The sequence below is a fragment of the Pongo pygmaeus genome, chromosome 2 (assembly GCF_028885625.2).
Source record: "Pongo pygmaeus isolate AG05252 chromosome 2, NHGRI_mPonPyg2-v2.0_pri, whole genome shotgun sequence".
Taxonomy (NCBI): Eukaryota; Metazoa; Chordata; class Mammalia; order Primates; family Hominidae; genus Pongo; species Pongo pygmaeus.
This window is the reverse complement of record NC_085930.1, coordinates 197,815,519-197,841,187: the sequence shown is the minus strand read 5'-3', so window position 1 is coordinate 197,841,187 and position 25,669 is coordinate 197,815,519. Positions and strand designations below refer to the sequence as shown.

General features: G+C 37.0%; 1 protein-coding gene across 50 annotated transcripts in view; it reads right to left on the bottom strand.

The window, feature by feature from the left end:
• LPP (LIM domain containing preferred translocation partner in lipoma) overlaps positions 1–25,669 on the bottom strand; it is a 741,980-nt gene that overhangs the window by 265,306 nt on the left and 451,005 nt on the right. For all 50 annotated transcript variants that reach the window (XM_063662516.1, XM_063662513.1, XM_063662540.1 and 47 more), the window contains one exon: positions 19,620–20,303. In XM_063662516.1, coding sequence (XP_063518586.1) covers positions 19,620–20,303 — 684 coding nt within the window. The remainder of the gene's footprint in view (positions 1–19,619; positions 20,304–25,669) is intronic.

Below are 25,669 nucleotides of genomic sequence, written 5' to 3'. Positions count from 1 at the left end.
TTCATCTCTGATTTATTTCAGCTGTGTTTTATAATCCTCATTATAGAGATCTTTCACCTCACTGGTTAGCTGTATTCCTAGGTATTTTATTCTTTCTGTGGCTACTGTGAATGGGATTGTGTTCCTAATTTGGGTCTCAGTTTGGACATTATTGGTGTATAGAAAGGCTACTGATTTTTGTGCACTGATTTTCTATCTAGAACTTTGCTGAAGTTGTTTATCAGATCAAGGAGCTTTTGGGCAGAGTCTATGTGGTTTTCTAGGTATACCATGACATCATCTGCAAACAGAAATAGTTTGACTTTCTCTCTTTCTATTTGGAGCTCTAGAATTTCCAGTACTATGTTGAATAGGAGTGGTGGGAGTGGGCATCCTTGTCTCGTTCCAGTTCTCAAGGGGAGTGCTTCCAGCTTTTGCCTGTTCAGTATGATGCAGGCTGAGGGTTTGACATAGATGGTTATTATTTTGAAGTATGTTCCTTCAATTTCAAGTTGTTGAGGGTTTTTAACATGAAGGGATATTGAATTTTATCAAAACCCTTTTTTGCATCTGTTGAGATGACCATGTGGTTTTTTGTCTTTAGTTCTTTTATGTGATGAATCACATTCATTGATTTGTGTATGGTGAACCAACTTTGCAACCCAGGGATAAAGCCTATTTGATTGGATTGAATTAGCTCTTTGATGTGCTGCTGGATTCAATTTGCTAGTATTTTGTTGAAGATTTTAGTGTCTACGTTCATCAGGAATATTGGCCTGAAGTTTTCACTTTTGGTTGTTGTATCTCTGTCAGGTTTTGGTATCAGAATGATGCTGGCATTATAGAATGATTGAGGGAGGAGTCCCTCCTCCTCGATTTTTGGAAACTATTTAGTACGATTGGTACCAGCAATTCTTTATACATCTGGTAGAATTCAGCTGGGAATCCATCTGGTCTATCCAGAACTTTTACTGGTTGGTAGGTTTTTTATATCTGATTCAATTTTGGAACTCATTATTGGTCTATTCAGGATTTTAATGTCTTCCTGCTTCAATCTTGTGAGGTTTTATGTTTCCAGGAATTTATTCATTTCTTCTAGGTTTTCTAATGTATATCTACAGTGCTGTTCATAAGAGTCACTGAGGGTTTTTTGTATTGCTGTGGGGTTGGTGGTAATGTACCTTTTGTCATTTCTGTGTGTGTTTATTTGGTTCTCTTTGTTTGTTCTTTATTAATCTAGCTAGTAGTCTGACAATCTTATTTATTCTTTCAAAAAAAAACACAACTTTTGGGTTTAGTGATCTTTTGTATGGTTTTCATATCAGAATTTTGTTCAGTTCAGCTCTGATTTTAATTATTAATTTTCTTCTGTCAACTTTGGAATTAGTTTGGTCTTGTTTTTCTAGTTCCTCTAGGTGTGATGTTAGGTTGTTGAGATTTTTCTAACTTACAGATGTAGGTGTTTGTTTCTACAAACATTTTTCTTAATACTGCTTTAGCTGTGTTCTCTGGTATGTTGTATCTGTTTTCATTAGTTACAAAGAATTTTTTTTATTTCTGCCTTAATTTCATTCTTTACTCAAAAGTCATTCAGGAACTAGTTGTTTAATTTCCATGTAATTGCATGGTTTTGAGAGATCTTAGTATTGATTTATATTTTTGTTGCACTGTGGTCTGAGAATGTGGTTGGTATGATGTCAGTTATTTTGAATTCTTTGAGAATTGCTTTATGAATGGGTGTGTAGTCAATCTTAGAGTATGTGTCATGTGCAGATGAGAAGAATGTTTATTCTGTTGTTGTTGGGTGAAATATTCTGTAGATGTCTCATAGGTCCATTTGGTCAAGTGTTGGGTCCCAAATATCTTTGTTGGTTTTCTGCTTTAGTGATCTCTGGAAATGTCAGTGGAGTGTTCAAGTCTCCCACTATTATTATGTGATTATCTAGTCCCTTTGTAGTTCTCTAATAATTTGTTTTATAAATCTGGGTGCTCCCTTGTTGGGTGCATACGTACTTAGAACTGTTAAGTCTTCTTGTTGAATTGAACCCTTTATCATTATGTAATGCCCTTTTTTTGTCCTTTTGAATCATTGTTGGTTTACAGTCTGTTTTGTCTGAAATACAATAGCAACCTCTGCTCTATTTTGTTTTCCATTTGCTTGATAGATCTTTCTCCATCCCTTTACTTTGAGCCTAAAGGTGTCACTGCATGTCAGATGGGACTCTGGAAAACAGCATAGAGTTGGGCCTTGCTCCTTCATCCAATTTGACACTCTGTGTCTTTTAAGTGGGGCATTTAGCCCACATAAATTCAAGATTAATACTGATATATAAGCATTTGATCTTGCCATCATGTTGTTACCTGGTTCTTATGTAGACTTGATGGTATAGTTGCTTTATAGTGTTAGCAGGCTATGTACTTAAATGTGTCCTTGTAGAAGTAGGTAACAGTCTTTCATGCTTATCATTCCCTTAAGGACCTGTTGTAAGGCAGGTCTGCTAGTAATAAACTCTCAGCCTGAAATTATCTTTGTATTCTCTCTGCAGAAAATATTATGAAATTAGGTTGTACAGTTAGTTAATCAATGAATATGCTGCTACAAAATGTAAGAAAAAGTAATCAGGAATTTAATTCATAAGAATGTTATTTTTCAAGATTTTTGTGATTTTTGAGGTATTTCATAGCTTTTATTAATGTGATTTTTGAGGTATTTCATAGCTTTTATTAATTCATAACATGTTGCATTTCCTCTGTCATTTAAAATAAATATTCATTTGCCTACATAATTGTTATGAGCTGAGTCATGTCTCCCTTCAAATTAATATGTTGAAGTCCTAACCCCTAGAATCTCAGATTGTGACTATATTTGGAGAAAGGGCCTTTAAAGAGGCCACTAAGTTAAAATGAGAGCAGTAGGGTGGACTTTAATCCAATACGACTGGAGTTGTCCTTATAAAAAGAGGGACTAGGACACAGAGAAGCAGAGAGAAGACCATGTGAGGACACAGAGAGAAGGTGGCCATTTTTATCCAAGGAGAAAGCTCTTAGAGGAAAGCAACCTTGTCAGTACCTTGATCTCAGACTTCTAGCCTCTAGAATTGTGAGGAAAAAAAAATCTGTAGTTTATGTCACTCAGTTTGTGGTACAGTTGTCCCTTCATATCTGAAGGGGATCAGTTCTAGGACTCCATGCAGATGCCAAAATCTATGGATGCTCAAGTCCCTTATATATATGATATGCTATTTGTACATAACCTACACATATCCTCTTACATAGTTTAAATCATCTCTAGATTAGTTAAAATACCTAATACAATGTAAATGCTATGTAAATAGTTGTTATATCGTATTTTGAGTATTTTCTAATATTGTATCGTTACTTGCTATTTTTTAGAAACACTTTCCATTGGCAGTTGGTTGAATTCTGAATGCAGGATACTTGAATATGAAGGGCTGACTGTATTTTGTTATAGCAGTCCTACCAAAATAATATAATACTTTTTTGCATACAGAAGTTATTCCCAAAGTGATAAGCTTCAAAGCTTCAGGTCTCATAAAATGTGAATATATCTTAACACACACACACATACTTATAAATTAATCTCACTGCTCATTATTGAGAGTATTAACTAAAATAGGTAAGGCCCATTCTGTTTTGTTAGAAATCGTTACTTTTTGCACATACATATTTACAAATGCTTTCCATTTAACAGCCATTTACATCATAACTACCAAATGGTTAACAGACTTGAATCATTTAATCACAACATTTATTTGGCTTCTGAAATATGTGCAGCCTTATCATCTATGGAGTCACTGTCTGCAGACACTTCCTGGATGCAATACTAATACCTAAATATCAGCCCAGGACTTTTATTCAGTTTCCTCTTTAATGAATTTCATATTTATCAATCTAAATGTTAAGCAACTGGAAATGGGCATTCTATAGGCAGAAAAGTTGGAAACTATGATTTCAAGTGCCACGTATTTCATATTGTTGATTCTGTATACAAGGGACAAAGATTCAATGATCTATATAGTACGAAAAATTGGAAAACTGACTTGCCTTCTCCGAAATGGTTCATCATCTATAAAAGAGGATGAATATGCATTATCTCATCATCTCAATGAGTTCTTTTTTGAGGACCAAATTCACAAGGGTTATAAAAATGTGTCCCATTAAAATGGTTTTACTGTTATTTTATCAAAGACAGTGATAAAGTATCTATCAATGTATTATCTTAAATATCGCAATACCAGAGGTTTTATGGATTTATTTTTAAGTCCTAATTACACTGTGAGGCCTTGGGTAGTCATTCCGTGGGTCTTAGTTTTCTTATGAATGGGCAAGATGGCATCTTTAAAAAGCAAAGGCAACATATTTATTTCATCTCTGAAGGTCTAAATATCAATGAATTTCCTATCATTGAACAAATGTTTTGGGGTAGCTATTATGTCCTAGAAGATTATTGACAAAGTTATGTCTTAATTTCTAGGATATTTTTATGACTGAAATTAGTTAACCCTTAAAATAGAAAACTAGACATCTGTCTTTAATAGGAAATGTTAACACAAAGAATAAAGGGATATAGAAACCTAAGACTTCCCTCACATGATAACATCTTGCTAAAGGAAATAGAAATCATGTGGTTAAAAAATAAAGAGAAGGAGGAAGGAAGGAAGGAAGGAAGGAAGGAAGGAAGGAAGGAAGGAAGGAAGGGAAAATATTTGCAACCTTATCTGTAGAGTCACTGTCTGCAGATTATTCTCAGCACACCAAAGAACAGAGAAAGAGAGAAGGAAGGAAGGAAGGAAGGAAGGAAGGAAGGAAGGGAAGGGAAGGGAAGGGAAGGGAAGGGAAGGAGGGAGGGAGGGGAAGGAAGGATATTTCTACTTGACTCCCTATTAATAGTCTGGTACTAGAACTCACAGAACTGCCACAGAAGGCTGAACAGTCCTGGGCTTTTCACATGATCAGGTTCGCACTTCCATGGTTCTCCCAAATATGGCTTTCTAAACAAACTTGGACTAGACTCACTCACTTGGCATTTCTCCTGCAGGAATGCAACTCAGTGTTCTATCCAAAGGATTCAAGAACGACAGTTTTTGGATGTTTATTTAATCCTCTCTCAAGCCATGTTTGTTTTGAATAAATGGCAAATGTGATTAGTAAATGGAACATTCATTTTGTTAGACTGCCTCTAAACTCCAGATATAAATGGGCTGGATTTTACAGCTTATTTGAACATTTCCTTTTTCCTATACCCTTTTGCTGATCAGCTCTTCAACGGTGATATAATTTCTTTTAATGCAAATGTACAAAACAATGTCACTCCTAACATTTGGCAAGCAGTTCACAAGTTTGGGTGAAAAGACATTGCTCTTGAAAAATGGGTCATTTTTAGTTTTGCTACGTCTTTCCTTCTCGCTAGGACATATTGTGTTGATGCAAAACAATGGAGCTGAGGAGGTCTTCACCTTGTCTTGCATCTATCAGAACTCAGCCGTACTCTCCTCTTTGAGGTTCAATGTTATTGGCTAAAATTTTTGATATTCTGCTTAATTCTGCTCTATAGCTCACCAATTACACCCCTTGCTGGTTGATTCATAGGTACTTGGCCAGGGCAGGCTAGAAGATGAAAAAGGAAGAGATGATCTGAAGCTCTGTATTAGAGAAACAACTAGGAGGATTGTCTGGCAGACACCCGCCCAATGGCCTCATGTTAAGGAGCATCCTCAGCAGCTTAACATATATGTCCTGCTTGAGATAAAAGATAACTAGATTTAAGACTTAAAGTTGAGTTGCTGCACAGCAGCGATAATTTTTTAAACATACTTTCACAAAGAGGCAGTGTAGTATAATGGGTATAAACTTGGGGCATGCAGTCTTCGGCAAGTAATTTTTTCCCTTTCTCAGTTTCTGACTCAGTAAAAAATCAAGATGTTTATAGTATCTTCAGCCAGGCATGATGGCTCACGCCTGTAATCCCAGCACTTTGGGGGGCCAAGGCGGGTGGGTCACTTGAAGTTAGGAGTTCGAGACCTGCCTCGCCAACATAGTGAAACCCTGTCTCTATTAAAAATACAAAAATTAGCTGGTTATGGTGGCACATGCCTGTAATCCCAGCTACTCAGGAGGCTGAGGCAGGAGAATCACCTGAACCTGGGAGGCAGAGGTTGAAGCGAGCTGAGATTGCACCACTGCACCCCAGCCTGGGAGACAGAGTGAGACTCTCTTTCAAAAAAAAAAAAAAAAAAAAAGTATCTTCATAGACTTTATGAGGCTATATGAACCAATGTACATGAAGGCAACACATACAGGAAATAATAACTAATTGGGTGCTTCCTAGCATTTACACTTAAGAGCCACTCTTTAAACCCTTATGTAATTTTTGTTTTAAATGATCTAGTACATCCATACATATCTAATCATGGGGGCAATGTCTATTTCCTTAAAAAGTGAAGATGTTAGCTCTCCCTTTTTTTTTTTTTTTTTTTTTTTGAGATGGAGTCTCTCTCTGTCACCCAGGCTGGAGTGCAGTGGTGCCATCTGGGCTCACTGCAACCTCCGCCTCTCAGGTTCAAGCAATTCCCCTGCCTCAGCCTCCCGGGTAGCTGGAATTACAGGCATGCACCACCACGCCTGGCTAATTTTTGTATTTTTAGTAGAGACAGGGTTTCACCATGTTGGTCAGGCTGGTCTCCAACTCCTAACCTCATGATCTGCCTGCCTCGGTCTCCCAACGTGCTAGGATTACAGGTGTGAGCCACTGTGCCTGGCCCAGCTCTCTTTTTCAAAAAAATAATATTTCACAATAATGAAAAACATCTATGAGTGGGTGGAGTCCAGCATCACCAATAATACATATCTGATTTTGAGGACGAGCTAAGTTTTTGTTCATCATTGTATGTCCTTTGGCATCTGAAAATATATGTTAGGTATTTATTGAAATCAAAACTTAAAAAAAATGCAGTAATATAGTAACATTTTAAGCATAACAAAAACCACATATTTCCTCTACATTTTTTTTCCTAGAAATTACTATGAAACTAATATATGCTTGGCTGTGGTAATGCCATAAACAATGTGGCTAAATGACATATGTCCCAACTAGACAGAATTATGTTGTAAGCAGCTCATGTGCTACGTAAAAAGTCCTTTAGATGCCACAATATTAGTTCTGGAAAATGAGCCTATTAATGAACACAAAGAGAATACAGAGTATTGGGTAAATCATTTCAAGGCACAGGTATAACCTGAAAAGGGGAGAAAGAGGAAAGTGAGGAAATATCAAGCTGATGAGAAGCGTCCAGGTTAAGGTGAGTGACATTGGTGTGAACACAAAGTCTGCAAAAACAGATACCATTATCTGCCTTTTACTGGTTGTATTGTCATCTGGGTGATGGCTGGATGAGACCAACAGAATCTCTAGCTGCTTAGAAGAATGCTCTTGTTAACCCAATTGATTTCATCATAGAAACAGAAATAGATAAAACTTTCATCTTTCACCTGTGCCCATGCCACCCCTGACTTTAGAGCATTCAGTTGTTAACTGCTAAAATGCCATTAAAAAATAGTGGTGTAATCCCAGCCTGTAATCTCAGCACTTTGGGTGGCCAAAGCAGGTGGATCACCTGAGGTCAGGAGTTTGAGACCAGCCTGGCTAACAATGCGAAACCCCATCTCTACTAAAAATACAAAAATTAGCTGGGTGTGGTGGTGCATGCCTATAATCCCAGCTACTCAGGAGGCTGAGGCAGGAGAATCACTTGAACCCAGAGGTGGAGGTTACAGTAAGCCAAGACTGCACCACTGCAATCCAGCCTGGGTGACAGAATGAGACCCCATCTCAAAAAAAAAAAAAAAAAAAAAAATGGAGTGCATCTAAATGAATACTAATTTATTGGTTACACACACTAGGATGTGAATGGTAGAAAGATGAAGAACATAGCTGGAAATGGTAGATTAGATTAAAAAAAAGTGGTACATATAAACTATGAAATACTGTGCAGTCAAAAAAAAAATGAAATCATGTCCTTTGCAGCAACATAGATGGAGCTAGAGGCCGTAATCCTAAGCAAATTGACGCAGGGACAGAAAGCCAAATACCACATGTTCTCACTTACGAGTGGGAGCTAAACACTGAGCACACATGGGTATAAACCTGGGAATAACAGACACCACAGACTACCAGATGGGGAGGAAGGGAGAGGGCATGGGCTGAAAAATTACCTATTGGATACTATGCTTACCACCTGGGTCCAATTACCCATGTAGCAATCCCACACACGTATCCCCTGTATCTAAAATAAAAGCTGAAATTAAAAAAAAAGAACATTTATAAAAGCACAGCTATTTAAGCCCACATAAACAACTCTTTTTTTTGGAATAAAATTGCTTTTTTAAAAAAATTTAAGTTCCGGGATACACGTGAAGAACGTGCAGGTTTCTTAACACAGGTATACACGCGCCATGGTGGTTTTCTGCACCCATCAACCCAACAACTCTTGATAATAGGAACTCTACGTGGTTCCATGTCAATTCAGTAGATGTTATTTCACTTGTCGGCTGACTCTTTCATTTATTCATGAGTGCCTGATACATGCAATGTGCTATGTTAGGCATACAGAAACAAAACTGAAACAGACATGGTTTCTACTCTTGAAGAACATGGATTTGTATTTGAGAGATAGACACATAATATGAATAAAATCAAATGCGGCGGGAGGTTGCAGAGAAAATGAGATCCTCATACGCTGCTGGTGGGAATGGAAAATGGGGTAGCCCCACTGGAAAGCATTTCAGCAGTTCCTCAAAATGTTGAACATTAAATTACCATGTGACTCAGCAATCCCACTTTTAGGTGTATACCCAAGAAAACTGAAAACATATGTCTACTCAAATATTGATAGAAGCATTATTTATAATAGCCAAAAGATAGAAAAACCTCAAATGTCCATCAATTAATGAAAATTTAAATATAAAGTGATATATTCATACAATGGAATATTATTCAGCAATAAAAAGGAATACAGCAATCACATATGCTATAACATGAATGGAAATTGAAAATATTATACTAAGAATCCAGTAACAAAAGACTATATATAGTATTATTCCAAATGTCCAAAATTGTTAAATCTGTAGATACAGATATTAAATTCGTGGTTACCTAGACTTAGAGGGTTTGGGGAAAAAGAAAAGTCACTGCTCATTGGTATGGGATTTCTTCTTCCTGGTGTCAAGAAATTGATTGTGATAATGATTGCACATATACTATATTTAAGAATACAGTAAAATAGACTGTGAATATACGAAAAATAATTTAATTGTGTATTTAAATGGGTGAATTATATTGTATGCAAATGGTCTTTAAAATGTTATTATATAAAAACACTGAATGAGGTGCATATTGTAGTAAATGAATGAAAAAATGCTATGAGAAAAAATTCAGAGGAAAGATAAACTAATAATATGTGGGAACTGGAAGGATGGTCAAACTTCTCCAAGAAGTTAATACTAGAGATAGATCTTGAAGTTTAAATAAGAGTTTATCAGAGTGGGAAAAAAAGGAGGGATACAGAATCTATTCTGCATATAGCATGTTAATTTTTGATTTTGATATTCTGTTCTTCCTTCCCTGAAAACTTCCACTTACTGTCACAACAACTTCTAATTTAAGATTCAGGATCTGCTGGACAAGAAATAATATTAAATAGTTCAGGGATGTTCAAGAACTTTTAATAAGAATCTAAATTTCATGAAGTTCTTCTCACATTTTTGACCAGCAGTCAACAATGTTTTTCTGTAAAGGGATATACAGAAAATGTTTTAATATCTGTAGGCCATACGGTCTCTATTGCATCTTCTCAGCTCTGCTGTTGTAGTGTGAGAGCGGCCATTGATAATATGGAATGAAGCGAGTGTGGCTGTACTTCAAGCAAACATTATTTACGAAATCAGGTGGCAAGTGACATTCGGACCACAGGCTGTCGTGTGCTGGGTCCTGCTTCATATTCTCTGGGCTGCCTTCCTGAACTCCTCTCCAGTTCCCATTTTTCTGCCCCTGCAGAGACCACCAGCCTCAGTTGTCTTCTAGTAGCTTACTTAACTAATATTTTGTGTGCTTTGGATGGGGTGGGTAGCAGGATTAAAAAGCATGGTTTCTGGCCGGGCACGGTGGCTCACATCTGTAATCCCAGGACTTTGGGAGGCCAAGGTGATTGGATCACCTGAGGTCAGGAGTTCGAGACCAGCCTAGCCAACATGGTAAAACTCCATCTCTACCAAAAATACAAAAATTAGCTGGGCCTGATGGCAGACGCCTGTAATCCCAGCTACTTGGGAGGCTGAGGTAGGAGAATCGCTTGAACCCAGGAGGCAGAGGTTGCAGTGAGCCCAGATTGCACCACTGCACTCCGGCCTGGGTGACCAGAGTGACACTCTGTCTCAAAGAAAAAGAAAAAAAATAAAAAAGTGTGGTTTCCTCTGGTAAAACCTAGTAATATCATCTATAGTAAACTTATTCAGACATGTTAAAATTGCATTATGAACCACAAAAATAAGTAACAGCTAACTGATAAATCCATAAATAAAACAACTACCACACTTATACCTTATTCTTCTTGTTTTACAATCATCCCTACATGTGAATTTAAAAAAAGAGGGTGTCATATTTGAGGAGGCATAAATATATCAAACACTTACAAAGACTGAATAACAAAGGACCTCTTATCTTGAATTCAGATTTAGGTGTGCACAGTTTCAGCTCCTTAACTCTTAATAGCAATGTTGACTGAATCTTGGGTTTCAAATAATGTTAACTATATGTTATGTCCCAGAAATACTACTCAGAAGTTTTAGTCTCTAAACTCTGCACCAAAGAAATATTTTATGTTTGGACAACTCTACACAAAATAGAGCTAATATATACAAACACAGACAGCTACAAATGGAGGCAAGTTTCACAGAGTGGAAAGAACACTGGGCTGGCAGTGAGGCGACATCAGTTCTTACCCTCCCTTAGGTATTCAGTATTGGTAGGATACTAAAGAAGTTGCCTCTGAACAACTTACAGAGTTTTTCTTATATGAGAGTATTTCGTAAATTTTACAAGTGATTGAAAAAAAACGTTAAATGTTATTATCTCATATTTTCAAAATTTTATTTTAGGGAAGCAACCTTCTGAAATAAACCAAACTGTATTATTTGAAGATCATTTTCTGAAGTCCAAATATGAAACAGATTAAACACTGTATCATTTGTTAAGAGTATTTCTAAAAGTTGGGGTTGCTGTACTCCAGAAAATCAAAGAACTAAGGTAACAAGTAAGTCTTTGTATGTGGGACAATGGCACTTTTGATACTATAGTAGTAAGAGTATGTGTCTTTCACTATAAGACACTTCTTAACACTCTGTGTGCAAAACATTTCAAAGCTTTAATTCACCAGAAATTATTTATCAATAATGGTTCAAATTTCTTTGTTTGGTGAAGAAGAGAATAACTATAGTCTCTTGTTGAAATTGGACAGTATGAGTGTTTGTAGCTGGCCAAGAAAGAAATGAGATTCCCAAAGGAATATATCAATATGTCAGTAAGCAAAATAACTGCTTTGCTTAGAACTGAAGTAAAACAAAACAAAGAAAAAACACTGATAAATAGAAGTTCTCTCACTTTGTAAACACAAAGAATTACATATTGCCAGAATCACCTGTTAAAATGATTTGCTGAACTTTCCAAAGGGATTTGAGACCTGGGGTATTTTTAAACAATCAAATATATGAAAATGATTAGATAAGTAAAATAAATAAATAATATTCACAGACGTTTCTTAGTATACCAGCACATCCATTCTGATGATAACTTTTAAAATCAGGATAGAGAGATGATGGACTGAGTCAAAATTACACAGAGCCCATGAACAAGTGTTTTCACAGGAGCAGCTGTGAGACAAAATAGGGAGCACTAGAATCGGAACCATTTTCTATTATTAAGTGGCCTTACAAAACTGATGATGGGGTTCTAAAGATAGGAAATAAGATCATTCTGACAATAGTTATTATTACACCTCTTAAAGGTCACTTACTTCTGACCTCCTCTGTCTTGAACTATTCTTAACCAATGTAGAGAAGAATCGCAGAATAGAAGAGTTACATTTTGCATTCACATGAGGTCATTTACTAACTACATAACTCTGAAAGTCATTATAACTCTTCAAGCCTCAGTTTTCTCATCTGTAAATGTAAGAGGTTACGACCTATGATTCTGAAAATTGCTTCTATGTCTGATGGTTTACATAGGCTAGCCTATGGAAGTGGAGAGGAAAGGTTTCTTATTTTTTCCAACTTATTTCCTTTAAAGTTGTATCACACTGTTTCTTTTTCAATCAGCGAGCAAATCTTTCAAACATAAAATGTTGATGAATAGGCTTATCCATAAAGGAAATAAACAATTGCATCAACAATTTTCAGATAAAATGATCAGGTAGAATTGCCTAAGAAGTCTTATTAAAGAAGCTAGTACAACTATTACATTTAACAATTTATAGGATACAAAGGCAGTATATAAAAATCTATTGTTATTTCTACATGCCAATAACAAATGATTATAAAGAAATTTTAAAATACCATTTACAATAGCATCCAATATTTGAAGTGCTTAAGGACAAGTTTACCAAAATATATGCAAAACTATGATACATAGGTGAGAGAAATTAGAGAAGACATAAATAAATTAAGAGATAGGCCATCTTCATGGATTGAAAAACCCAGTATTGTTAAGGTATCGGCTCTTTTCAAATTGATCTAAAGATTCAAGGTAGTCTCCAAATCACAGCAGCCTATTTTGTGGACATCAACAAACTGATGCCAAAATGTATATGGAAATGAAAAAAACCTGTAGAAATGAAAAACAGCCTGTATAGCCAAGGCAATCCCAAGCAGAAAGAACAAAGCTGGAGGCATCATGCTACCCGACTTCAAACTATACTACAAGGCTACAGTAACCAAAACAACATGGTACTGATACTAAAACAGACATATAGACCAATGAAACAGAACAGAGACCTCAGAAATTACACCATACATCTACAATCATCTGATCTTCGACAAACCTGACAAAAACAAGCAATGGGGAAAGGATTTCCTATTCAATAAATGGTGCTAGAAAAACTGGCTAACTGTATGCAGAAAACTAAAACTGGACCACTTCCTTACACCTTATACAAAAGTTAACTCAAGATGGATTAAATACTTAAACGTAAAACCCAAAAGCAAGCATAAAAACCCTAGAAGAAAACCTAGGCAATACCATTCAGGACACAGGCATGGGCAACAGCTTCATGATGAAAACACCAAAAGCAATTGCAACAAAAGCCGAAATTGACAAATGGGATCTAACTGAACTAAAGAGCTTTTGCAAAAGAAACTATCATCAGAGTGAATAGGCAACCTACAGAATGGGAGAAAATTTTAGCAATCTACCCATCTGACACAGGTCTAATATTGAGAATATACAAGGAACTTAAACAAATTTACAAGAGAAAAACAAACAACCTCATCAAAAAGTGGGCAAAGTATATGAACAGACACTTCCCAAAATGAGACATTTACGTGGTCAACAAACATATGAAAAAAAGCTCAACATCACTGATCATTAGAGGAATGCAAATCAAAACAATGAGATACCATCTCTCACGCCAGTCAGAATGGCTATTATTAAAAAGTCAAGAAACAACAGATGCTGCTCTCTTTTTCTCTGGTCTTAAAAATGAGATGACATCTAGCAGGTTAAATGCATCCTTAAAGGAAAATGCACCTGAGCTGTACAATGTCTTAAACACTAATAGGGCCCTACTGAGTGTCTACCAAAATTCTTCAAAGCGAACACAATGTTCAATAAACCTCTGCTAAATAACTAAGCATATAGTTACCACATACATATGTTTCTAGAAACATAGGATATTCTCCTAAAACTTAGTCTAATATATGCTTGGGTATAGGTTGATAGAAGACAGGAACACAAATGACTCTAGTACAGTAAGAGAGTGAAAACATTTAAAAGAGAGGGTGAAATAACACACAACTAGCTTTTAGGAAGAAGAGAAAACCTTATGAGAGAAATTAACACTGTAGCTGGGTCTTAATGGGTCACTTTTAGATGTGTAGATTTTATTTGGGGAAGGACTGGGAAGAAGGAACTTGGTGAGCAAAGCCATAGAGGTGAGAATTAACTAAAAATGTAACGTATCAGCTGGAATCCAGGATACTGGGGAGAGATAAAACTAGAAATCCAGTTTGGGGTTTCAATGTATCCTGCAACTGGTTGGGAACTTGTTAAGGTTTTTGCAAAAGGCAATTAATGATAAGGTACCATAGAAAGATTAATCTGGTATTACATGTAGGATGTATGGGTACAGAGATGACTGTGGGAAGAAACCCTAAGTAGTAAGAGGCCATTTCAATGGTTCAAGTGAGAAATGGGGATGACTGAACTCCATAGTAAGTACTTAGTGAAGGTAGAAAGAACCTCGGGACAAATTTTATGTGAGTGATGGGGATGGGGAAGTATAGCTCCAAGGCACCAGGCTTGGGTGCCGGGCAGGGATTTAATGGATGCTTCCCCTCCAACTGCTGATTTTATCCAAAGACCATGATGACTGCCTAAGCCCACTTTAATCTCTACATGTAATATGGGTCACAGTGGAGCCATGTACACTGGTTCTGATGAGGAGCTCCTGCCGTCCAAAGCATGCCAACATTCAGTCACCTGCCATGGTCAAAGCATGGGAACAATCTTTAGAAGACCTGACTTCGAGCTGTGGCTCTCTGATGAATTTGACATATGGCGTTAAGTGAGTGGCTCTCATCACTGGGCTTTTGAACCCTCATCAGAAAAGGAAAGACAATGCCCTCTACTTGGGCTTAATGATCATGGATTTGTGAGCTCCACAAAGTGCTTTGGAAACTAAAAAGTCTGTACAAAGAGGAATTACTAATATTACAGTCACTGGCCTCAAGCAATATCTACCATTCTCATCTTCACATGTATTCTGGTGTTAGCTACTGACTTGAGGGATCTATCTGCATTCATTCCTCTGCCCACCCTAATCATCTCTTCCGTTTTGTTTCTCTGATCCTAGAATTGAGAGATAATTAACACAGGGATTACCATATGGATAACTCTCTCCAAATGCCAACAATTCTTTACAGTGCAACCAATGTATATAACTTTCTCTTTTCAAAAATTAAAACAGGCTGGGCGTGGTGGCTCACACCTGTAATCCCAGCACTTTGGGACGTCGAGATGGGTAGATCACCTGAGGTCAGGAGTTTGAGACCAGCCTGGCCAACATGGTGAAAACCTGTCTCTACTAAAAATATAAAAAGTTAGCCAGGCGTGCTGGCGGGAGCCTGTAATCCCAGCTACTTGGTAGGCTGAGGCAGGAGAATCACTTGAACCCGGGAGGCGGAGGTTGCAGTGAGCCGAGATCACGTCATTGCACCCCACCCTGGGCGACAGAATGGGACTCCCTCTCAAAAAATAAATAAATAAATAAATAAAATTAATTTAAATATTTTCATACTACTGGAATGTTCAAAGTGGTAATGCATGAACATTCTCTGTTTTCTTAATCTTAACAAAAATTACAGATCTTAAAGTCCCTTCAACACTGACCACAACAGTTCATTACCTCTACACTCTTCTCTGACCCATAAAATATGCCCCAAACTCGAAATCCAAATGAAAAGCAACAATCTGTTCTAATTCTGGAAAAGAAAAACTTTTAGATTTATTGAAAGATGGTTAGTTGACCTCCAAGGTCTCATCTTCCTAAAATATTTTCCAAGGAAATTTTAATAGTAGATGGTTTCAGAATTTCACATAACCTCTACACTAATTGGGACAAGATTCTCCAACTTCCCTGGAATGCACAGCCCCAGCACTTTCACACATTATGTAGCAAATACCTGTCCCTTTAATAGCTGAGGCTGACGGAGATGAGTTTTTATGATAATTGGAGGCTAAAGTTGCCTGGTCACTTTAGACTTGAGAGTTGTGACGAGCTTCCAGGTCCTGGCTCTGGAACTTTCAAGCTGAGCCACCTTATCTAAATACTGGAGAAAACATGGATCCCAACTCACAGGGAGATATATATATATATATATATTATATATGTAAAATTATATATATATAAAATCATATATATATAAAATGATATTTTTTATATATATATATATATATATAAAATGCACAGGACACGAGTTCTGTGAACTACATGGCAAGATGTAGCTAACATTAGCTTTTATAAATCAGCAAAGAGAAGAGATTCCACTGCATCTTTCAGAGGATTTCCAGTGAGAAGAGAACATTTCCGCCTTATAAAGACTTATTTATAACAGTATTTTTCAAGGAACTCAGCTCAGATGGTATAGGAAATACAGTGTGGCCCACTGTAGCATGCAATTTCACTGCTCAGCACATTATGGGAACATAAGTATAATCGTGATCCTCTAAGCCTTGCAGGTTCTCATTCTGCCTCTTTCCTTTCTTCATTTCTTCCTTTTCATTCTTTCTTTCCTTTCTCCCTTTCCCCATCCTGTCTCTCCTCTTTTTTACTATATCATATTCCTCTTTTTATACTATCCTGATATAGGAAAACTAAAGCAGCTCATCTCAAATATAAGGGAGATTTATTTATTTCATCTTTTAAACTTTTTCCTCAGTGGGTTAAAAGCCAAACTCCCCAGAAGCACTCAATGTAATAAAGTATAATTGTTTTCAGACATGAGGGTAAGTTTTCTATCAGTGACTAAAAAAAATTAAAAATAAATGAAAGCCAGTGGAAAGCTGAACAGTCTTCACTTGGCAATTACTCAGCCTTTGGAAATTTCCAAACCTTTTGCAATCATTAATTAATTAGTAAAGATGATGTTCTACTTTACTGAGGTTTGAAGTGTGACATAAAGAAGTCTAGAGGTTTTCCTCAAACTGGAAGAGGAATGTCAAGGAAAGAACTGGCATAAGAATTCGGAGCTCATTTCTCGTGTCCGTAGTCACATAATTAAGCCAAACAGTCAATACAAGGACAATAAGGTCCTCTGTGCACAGGTGCAGTAGACTACAGCAGTGTTTTGCTCAAAGGCCAACTGTGAAGGAACCCACCCTTTCATCAGCCAATGCCCTCACAATGCGCCCAGAATTTATCCATAGCTTCATCAGCCTCTTCCCCCTTTCCCAAAGCACAGACAGGACAGATGGCTAAATATCAACCTCTAACCACTCTTAATAATCACAGTGAAAAGTACATGGTTTGATTTTCATTTTTAAAATGCACAACCAAATATGATGTGAAAACACGTGAAACTGTTGAAAAACAAATATATCAAAAATTTTAAAAATAACATAAAATCTACTGATATCCAAAATCTGTAATCATCTAATAGATCATCTTGAATAACTACCTTGCTCAAATAAGAAGCAAAATAAAGTTCCATGTTTTCTGATGAGTGGTTTATAAAAATTCATTCCATCTCCTTGGGTCGGTTGGTGAGGACAGGCCAAATGTTAGGGATGTGGCTGGACCCAGCACTTTAGATCCAGTTCTAGCAGTGGGGGCTAATTCTTTTTCCTACACCAATGGATGTGTTCCAAATGCTGAAGAGAGGCTGGCCAGAGTACCCAGTGACTTAGTGAGAAAACAACACCTGAAGACTAGCTCAGTACTCCTCACCAGGTGAGTCTCATCAAGACACATAGTTTTGCTTTCTCTCATGTCTGGTTCCGATGTGGGATAACACAATCTCCAACAAGGCAGACACCATGTCATTCCTTCAGGAACATCACTCAGCCATCCTTTCAGTCACCCTGTTTTGGGCAGGCCGAAATTGCCTATTTATTTGAACTTAAACCTTGACAGCAATTGTTCTGACCTAAAATTTTATTTTACTGTAATCTTCCCTGGGTAAATCTGTTGCAATTGTTGAAAACAAAAACTGTGGTTAAGTTGAATAATCTGTTTCTCTGAACTGGTTGTTTTGAAAATAGACTCCCCTTGTCTGGGCCAGCAGGAACTGGTGCAAATATACTGTGACATTAACAAAGAGCAAGGCTGTCCAGATTGGCTATTTTGGACAAATTCATTTAAAAAAGAAATAAAAAACTGTAATAACATTTCTTTTCATAGAGAGACTTAAGAAACTGAGTAATGTTTAAAGTCATTTAAAATTCTAATTTGGAATCTATCAGAAAGGGATCATGGCTGGCCAGTTTCATATAGTGGTCACACATAAGGCTATAGGATTTCTGCAGCTCTTCACAGTCCCCACTGTCAGGAAGAGTTCTATTCCCCTATAGAATGTGAAATTCACATAGGACACCATTAATACGGCAGAAGCTTTCATATAAGAAAAAGAGTTTAGTAAATACCCTATAAGGAAATTTTTGATACAATGTTGAACATGTGAATAGATCTGTCTTGAAATGGACAACCTTGTTAAAAATGTGGAAAGAATTTTTAAAAATACAGTCCAAACTTCTACCCAATTCATCCCCCAAAACTACCATTGATCTTCTAGCTAATTGAGGGGTCTCAAATTTCTGATTTCTCACAGTTCTAACTGAAAAGAAGCAACGGCACTCTTCCAACCCAAATGGCTGGAAACTGGCTCAGTTCCTCTATTTTCACCCGTTCCAAGTTATTCTCATTGGTTCCTCTAGTCATAAGGGGAGGAATCAACATCATGTTGGTTTCAGTACTAATGAAAAATCCAAGTTGTGGTGAGTGGGCATGTGTAGTATTATACCCTACCTATTCAGGCGAAGTAATAGGGAGTGTTAACTTAAAAGGTCCACATACGGACAATTTAATCAAATAAGGAGTAACTGTCACTCATAAGGAGTTTTTAAACATTGCTTAATAGTGCTAAAGGCTGAAGAATAAGATTCTTTCTGGAGGATTAGTAAAATGAATAAACAAGGGGTCACAAACAAGCCGCATTATACTGCAGCCCCTTCTCAAAGGAGAAATTGTCCAAGGTATTTGCATTATCTTAGACCTGCTTGGCCTCACCCATCTCCTGGGTCCTTGGCCACTTGTTCTGCCCCAGCAACTGCTGTGGTACCAACATTGCGGGAGTTATAATTGCCTTCACAGGGCCACAGCCTGACAACAGTTCACTCAGTTTTGCCCTCCACATGTCTCACCTATAGATCGCTACCCTTGCTGAAGCTTGAGATGCTACAGACCTGTTTAATGTCCAAGCAAATGCAAGGTGTAGAGGAAGTTTCTGCACAATAGAGGGAAGCTTTAACCTATATAGGGAAGGATGTGAAAAATAAATTATTTTCTCTTTCTCCATCAGAACACTTTGTCCTCAGATGCTATGGTTTCTGTGGCCTTTGGAAGATGATTCTTCGACATTGAGCAAGCAATTCCATTAGATACTAAACAGTGGCCATATTAGTAACATACCAAGTAGTCTCTCTCTCCTCTCTGGCTTCACTCATCCTTCCCCAGGATTGTATTTGTTAGTGAAATAAAAGTAACACACACACTTTTGCCTTAGGCTTTGCTTCCTGGGGAAGGCAGACTAAGATAGGCGCCCCTGTATTCTCCTCATTATGTTACTGAGTTTCTTACCTTTGGCTGCAATGGTGGTGCACAGGGGGCTGAAACAGGATCTGTGATATAGGTCTTCTTGGGACCAGTGACTGGATACATCCCAGGAGGGTTCTGGTTCCCTGCTCCAGGAGGAGTGTACCCTGGTTCCCGTTTCCAGGTATTTGGGTGACCTTGTTGACCATAGGCAGGATCAGAGTCATTTCTGCCCCCATAGCCTGGCCCTGCTGCATAGTAGCCTTCATAATAGCGCCCCTGGTTGGGGGCATACCCATACCCAGGCTCAGGCTGAAGTCCTGGTGGTGGAATGTAGGCATAATCCATGCCTCCCCGTGTTGAAGGAGGTGGACACTGCCCAGAGACGGGAACTGGCTGAGTGTTATAGCCCTGGGGCCCTGAGCCATACATTTGTCCTGATGACGGGGCAGCCATATAATGAGGGCTGGGCTGGGCTGACTTCACCTGCACATTAAAGGTAGGCCTTGAAGAAGTGGAGGCCGTGGTGTAGGAGGCTGGGACTGGCTGAGGCTGGGGTTTGAGTGTTCCGATTGGAGCCACAGGGATGGGTCCAGCCTGGGGTGCAGGCTGTGGTTTCAATGTAGACTTTTTGGTTGCTGTTAGAGGGGGTTGGTTCGGGATGACCATTCTCTTGTGTCCTGTGACTGGGGTCGAAACTGGAGGAGAGGCTGTTGAACAAGTGGAGCTCTAAAAAGAATAGGAAAAAAAAGAAAGAAAGAAAGCAAAAATTACTGCCAACAAAACTCAATAAAAATAAATCAATGAAAAGTATTACTAACTGCTAATTATTATTTATGTATTACTATGTAGAACACAAATAAGGCATGATCTTTCCTTCAAAGTGTTCACAGATGAGCACAAAAATCAGTTGTATATCTGTGCACTGCCGACCAACAGCAGAAAAGGAAAGAAAGGAAAAAATTCTACTTACAGTAGCATAAAAAACTTAGAAAAAGTTATCTAAGGAGGAGAAAGATTATATACTGAAAACTATTAAACATCAGTGAAAGAAATTATACAAGACACAAATGGATAAACATCTGTGTTCATAGGTTGAAAGACTTGATATTGTTAGAATGTATATCCTACCCAAAGTTATCTATAGATGCAGTGAGATCCCTATCTAAATACCATAAGGAAGTTTTACATACACAATTCTAAAATTCACATGGAATCACAAAAGACCACAAAAAGCCACATTAATCTTGAAGCCAAGAACAAAGCCGGAGGCATTACAATTCCTAATTTCAAAATATATTACAAAGCTACAGTAATCAAAACAGTATGGTACTGGCATGAAAAAACAAGATATACAGACCAACAGAACAGAACAGAGAGCCCAGAAATATATCCATGTGTATACAGTCAATTGATTTTTGATGAGGGGGCAAAGAATAGATGATAGGTAAGGACAATTTCTTCAATAGATGATGTTAGGGAAACTAGAAATACACATACAAAAGAATGATATTGGACCCTTATCTGACATCATTAACTAAAAATGGGTGAACGATTTAAAGATGAGAGAGGCCTGAAACTAAAACTTCTAAAAGAAGTAACGTAGAGGAAAAGTTTTGTGACAATTGGTCATGAAGAATAGTGACATAAAGAATGTAACATGTTATCCTAACTTAAACAAAAGGGGAAGTGGAGGGCCTGCTCCAAGAGAGAAGGCAGACACACAGGGGTGCACTTTGTCTGTTCTTATCTCCTGGCCACAGCTAATTCTGGTTGAAAATGTAGAAATCTATTTGGTCTAATCTATTGTGCACAGCTTCTCTACCAGACTGGGGGACAAGAAGAGACACACTATTCATCCTAGGACACCACTCTCCCCACATTAACCTCACAGAGCTTTACATGTTGAAGAGGCTTAGAAAATGACTAATGGAAAAATACCACATAAAAAAAGGATTGCTACAGACATTCAAGTCTCAAAAAATAACAATATTTGCATATCTGTATTTATAGATGATTGTATAAATAGATTTATATACACATAACAAATCATAGATAAATAAGTAATCTGTATATGTAAATTTCTATACCTGCATTTTTATTTTCAAAATATGTGAATTTTGAAGTATCTGTTTTTGGGGGCAGACTACAGCTGCAGCAGAGTAATTTTTAAAATGTGCTTGATTTTCAAAATAAAAATGTTAAATCATAATAAAACTTCAAAAATTCCTGCAAAAACAAAAACGAAATGAAATGCCAAAAATAAACGCTTGGAAGCACCAAATAATCCAGTAAGTAGAAAAGATTCACTATGTATTTAATTGAATATGTGGGCCAGAAGAATGTTGGCATAGCTCTCTTGAACCATGAAGAACATAAATATGCTTTAAAATAATTCCTATTCTTTACCCCTTCCAGCTCCCATGATGTAAGGCACGTAAAACTGCAAAGGAAAAAACATATATATATATAGCTAAATATTCTATTTTCAAACATATAGTTATAATATGTAAAATATTCAGAAAAGTGCTCACATGTACACAATGGAATTCATAATAAAGTTGAGAAAAATCTTCTCATCTTCAAAGAGAGCTCTAGTAGTGAGATATTTCCTAGAAGAAAGCAATGGCTCCTGAAATTGTGCCCTGTTGCTTTAATTCAAAGACTTTAGGATGTTTAAATAGTGTGTGTGTGTGTGTGTGTGTGTGTGTGTCTTCACCAAGAAAGAGACTGAAAGAAGAAACTTATGAAAAAAAAGTTACTTTTAAGGAGTTAGGTCTATATTAATTCTTTTTTGTTAATGAATGTTATTGGTTTTCAATTTCAAACTATGCAAATTTTGAACTGTTTTCTTGGGGCAGACTTTACAGCTGCAGCAGAGAGCATGCCTGTCATCAGCCCAGTTGCTCAGTCACTGTCTCCATTTATAGTTGGGTTTGTAAAGTGTTCAAAATAGGAACTCTGGGTTTCTGCTGATCTTGAGTCATCAAAGAAAAGAAAAGCTTTATTCCCTCTTTCATTCAATGCCCATCTACACTGACTTTTTTATGACTAGCATTACTGACAAGAAAAATCTGACCTTAAATTTTTTCTAGGTTCAAAATGCCTTTTCCATGTCCTCTGTAATAGAATGTTGGCGTCTTAACTGAGTATTTTTTAGGAATGTCTTGAACATACATATTTTAATAAATTGCTTAATGAGGAAACTATGTTTCTATTTAGTACTATTGGGACCACCTTCAAGCAGAAAGGTAAAGCCCTTCCACCAACAAGACAAGAATATCTAGGCTGCTTAAATTACAAAAGTAAATGACAAGTTTGCCCTTTTAAAGACTAATATCCAAAAAAACCAGAACAAAACAAAACACGAAAATCAACCAAACAAAAAGATACCACTCTATCCAAGAGCTTCTTGTAACTTAACAAGAAGCTAAATCTGGAATTATAAGATCCCTAGGAAACTATATTTGAGACAATGATATGTGGAAAAGATAGCCATAAGAGTCAGGATTCAAATAAAAATGACAGCACACACCAACTAGGTCTTCTCAAGGATCTGATTTATACAGGTATTATGTACATGTCCCCATGTAATTGCAGAGGAGTCACGAAGGACAGGGAAATAATATGGAATTAGCGGAGGCAGGCCGTCATCTCCTCTAGGTTCAGGACAAAGAGAGTGCTGTAGAGGTGAAAATCTAGAGAGGGTCTGTGACCGTTCTTGACAGTCAGCTCGGAACTTTACAATCAGCAAGCCAGAGAAACATGTGGCACAAGAGTTTATCAGTGTCTCTCAACACAGTACTATGGTCTTCTTGAGTTTGACAGTAATGTATTTTGCTCCCTACCCATTAAATGATAACAGTGTCCTCTAGTCATTGTGGCAGTTTATAAAAATGTGCCCATTCATTTCCAAACTCCCCATCAGGAGGTGGTTTCCTCTCTAGTTGAGAACCATTGGAAGTAAAATGTTAACCAAATGTCCCTGGAAATTTTTTAATCTTTATCTCTGGATCAACCTAGTTCACCAGAAAGCTATCTATCTGCATCAAATGGAATTTCGTTTTATGAAAAATAAAATGCTTCTTAAATCTTTCTGTGAAATTGTTACTAATGACAATAGCCAACATATTGCCCAATAGCCGGTGAATAATGATTCCCTTTATTTGACACCAGACCTCTGCTTTTGTCTCTCTATTGTCTCCAGGACCATGGCCACAACTTGATATACCTTCTATATTATGAAGACTTTAGAATTTCTGTCTCCAGAATTCATCTGTATTCTGAATACTAAGCCCAAATCCTCAACTGTCTATTTCATGTGTCTGCTTGAATGTCTCATATGCTTTTCAGACTCAATATATTAAAAACAGATTTCGTCATCTACCCTGATCTGCTTTTCATTTGGTTTTCTCATCCACCCAGTTGTTGCTCAAAGGAGAACACTGGGAATCATTTCTGAGACTCTGCCTACTTCCCATTCAAGAACTAAATCCTGTTGATCCTACTCTCTAAATAGGGAATTCCATAACTCACAAATATGTCCACATTTTACCATTTCCACTACTATAATCCCATGCCACGATTCCACCATTTTTCATTATGAATTCTCCAAAAACATCCAAACTGGTCTCCCAGTGTCGACTGTTCTCCTTCAAAGAGTCCTTCATTTGGTAGCCAGAGTGATTTATTGCAAATGCAAATCTAATCATATTGCTTTCCTGCTCAAAAATCTTTAACAGGTTAGGGGAATGATGGATGCAAATCCACCTCTTCTACTTCTCTTTGAGATACATTGACCTTCTTTCATGTCTATTCTGCCAAGCTCTCTCACATCTCAGCGATGATACCTACACCAATGCACTTCTCCATCGTCTTTGAATTATCTAGCTGATTCCTAGGAATCTCTTACATCTCAAGCGGAATGTCAGGTTCCTCCGTGAAACTTTGCCTGAATCCTCCAGCACAGTGAGTGCTCTTTACTTCTCCCTCCCTGTACATATCACATGTGTATACGTCTGCTTCTATACTAGTAGAGACTGTCCTTTTTATTCCCTGCTGCTTCCTCATTATGCTTCATCGTATCATAGCCCATAAGCTGGCATTTAACAAATATTTGATGAATGAATGAAGGTTAATATCCCAAGAAAAATGCATTTCTTTGGTCAGATTATAACTGACCATGCAAAAATATGAACTATCTTATTTCCCTTATCGACTTGACAATCAAGAAATTCTGTAAAAATGTGTAATGCATGCCTAATTACAGTCATCTCATTAGTGCCCCCCACCTCTAAATAGTTTAATGATTTTAATTTGGAATGTATTGATACTATTATTTTTCCAAGAAGCCTTTGAGATACTTGTCTTCATTTTTATGGCCATATTATATGTGTAAGTTTTACTTGATGCTGACTCAAATCCCCTCTGGAAATAAAGGGCAATTTTTAAATAAACTTACTAAGAAAGGAAAGAGACGAATGCATTTAAAAACGGTATTTAACAACATGTACTAAAACAAAGTACGTTCTGAATTTACTGCCAAGTAAACACAATACCACAAATCCCAGAAATTCAATCCAAATTATTTATTCAATAGAAATTTATTGAAAGTCTACTATGTAACAGGCATTGAGCTGCTTACTAGATTCACTATGAGACAAAGTCACACTCATTGCACTCAGAAAGTTCTTAGTTATAGAATATTTGGGGCAAAATTTAGTGTGATGAGTAAACATGATTTCTACTTAGAAAATTTTCTAATGTAACAGAAGGAGAAAATAGACAGAAGCAAAAGGTCAACATTTAAACAGCAGCACGAAATTCAAAATCATTTTATTACATTTTAATTTCAGCTACATGACATGGGAAACTGCTTAAAATTTAAATGTAAATTTTAAATGAAAAACACATGATGTGAATTCATTTGTACAATACAGTTGAGGCCTTAGAGAATATTTTCATATGGCCAAGGAATATATAAAATATCAAAAGGGGGATGGTTGACTTGCTAGAAGATTAAGATGATGAATATTTCCATTTCAATTATATTTTCGTGATAATTATTTTAGTTATTTGAAGAATACCTCAAGTGC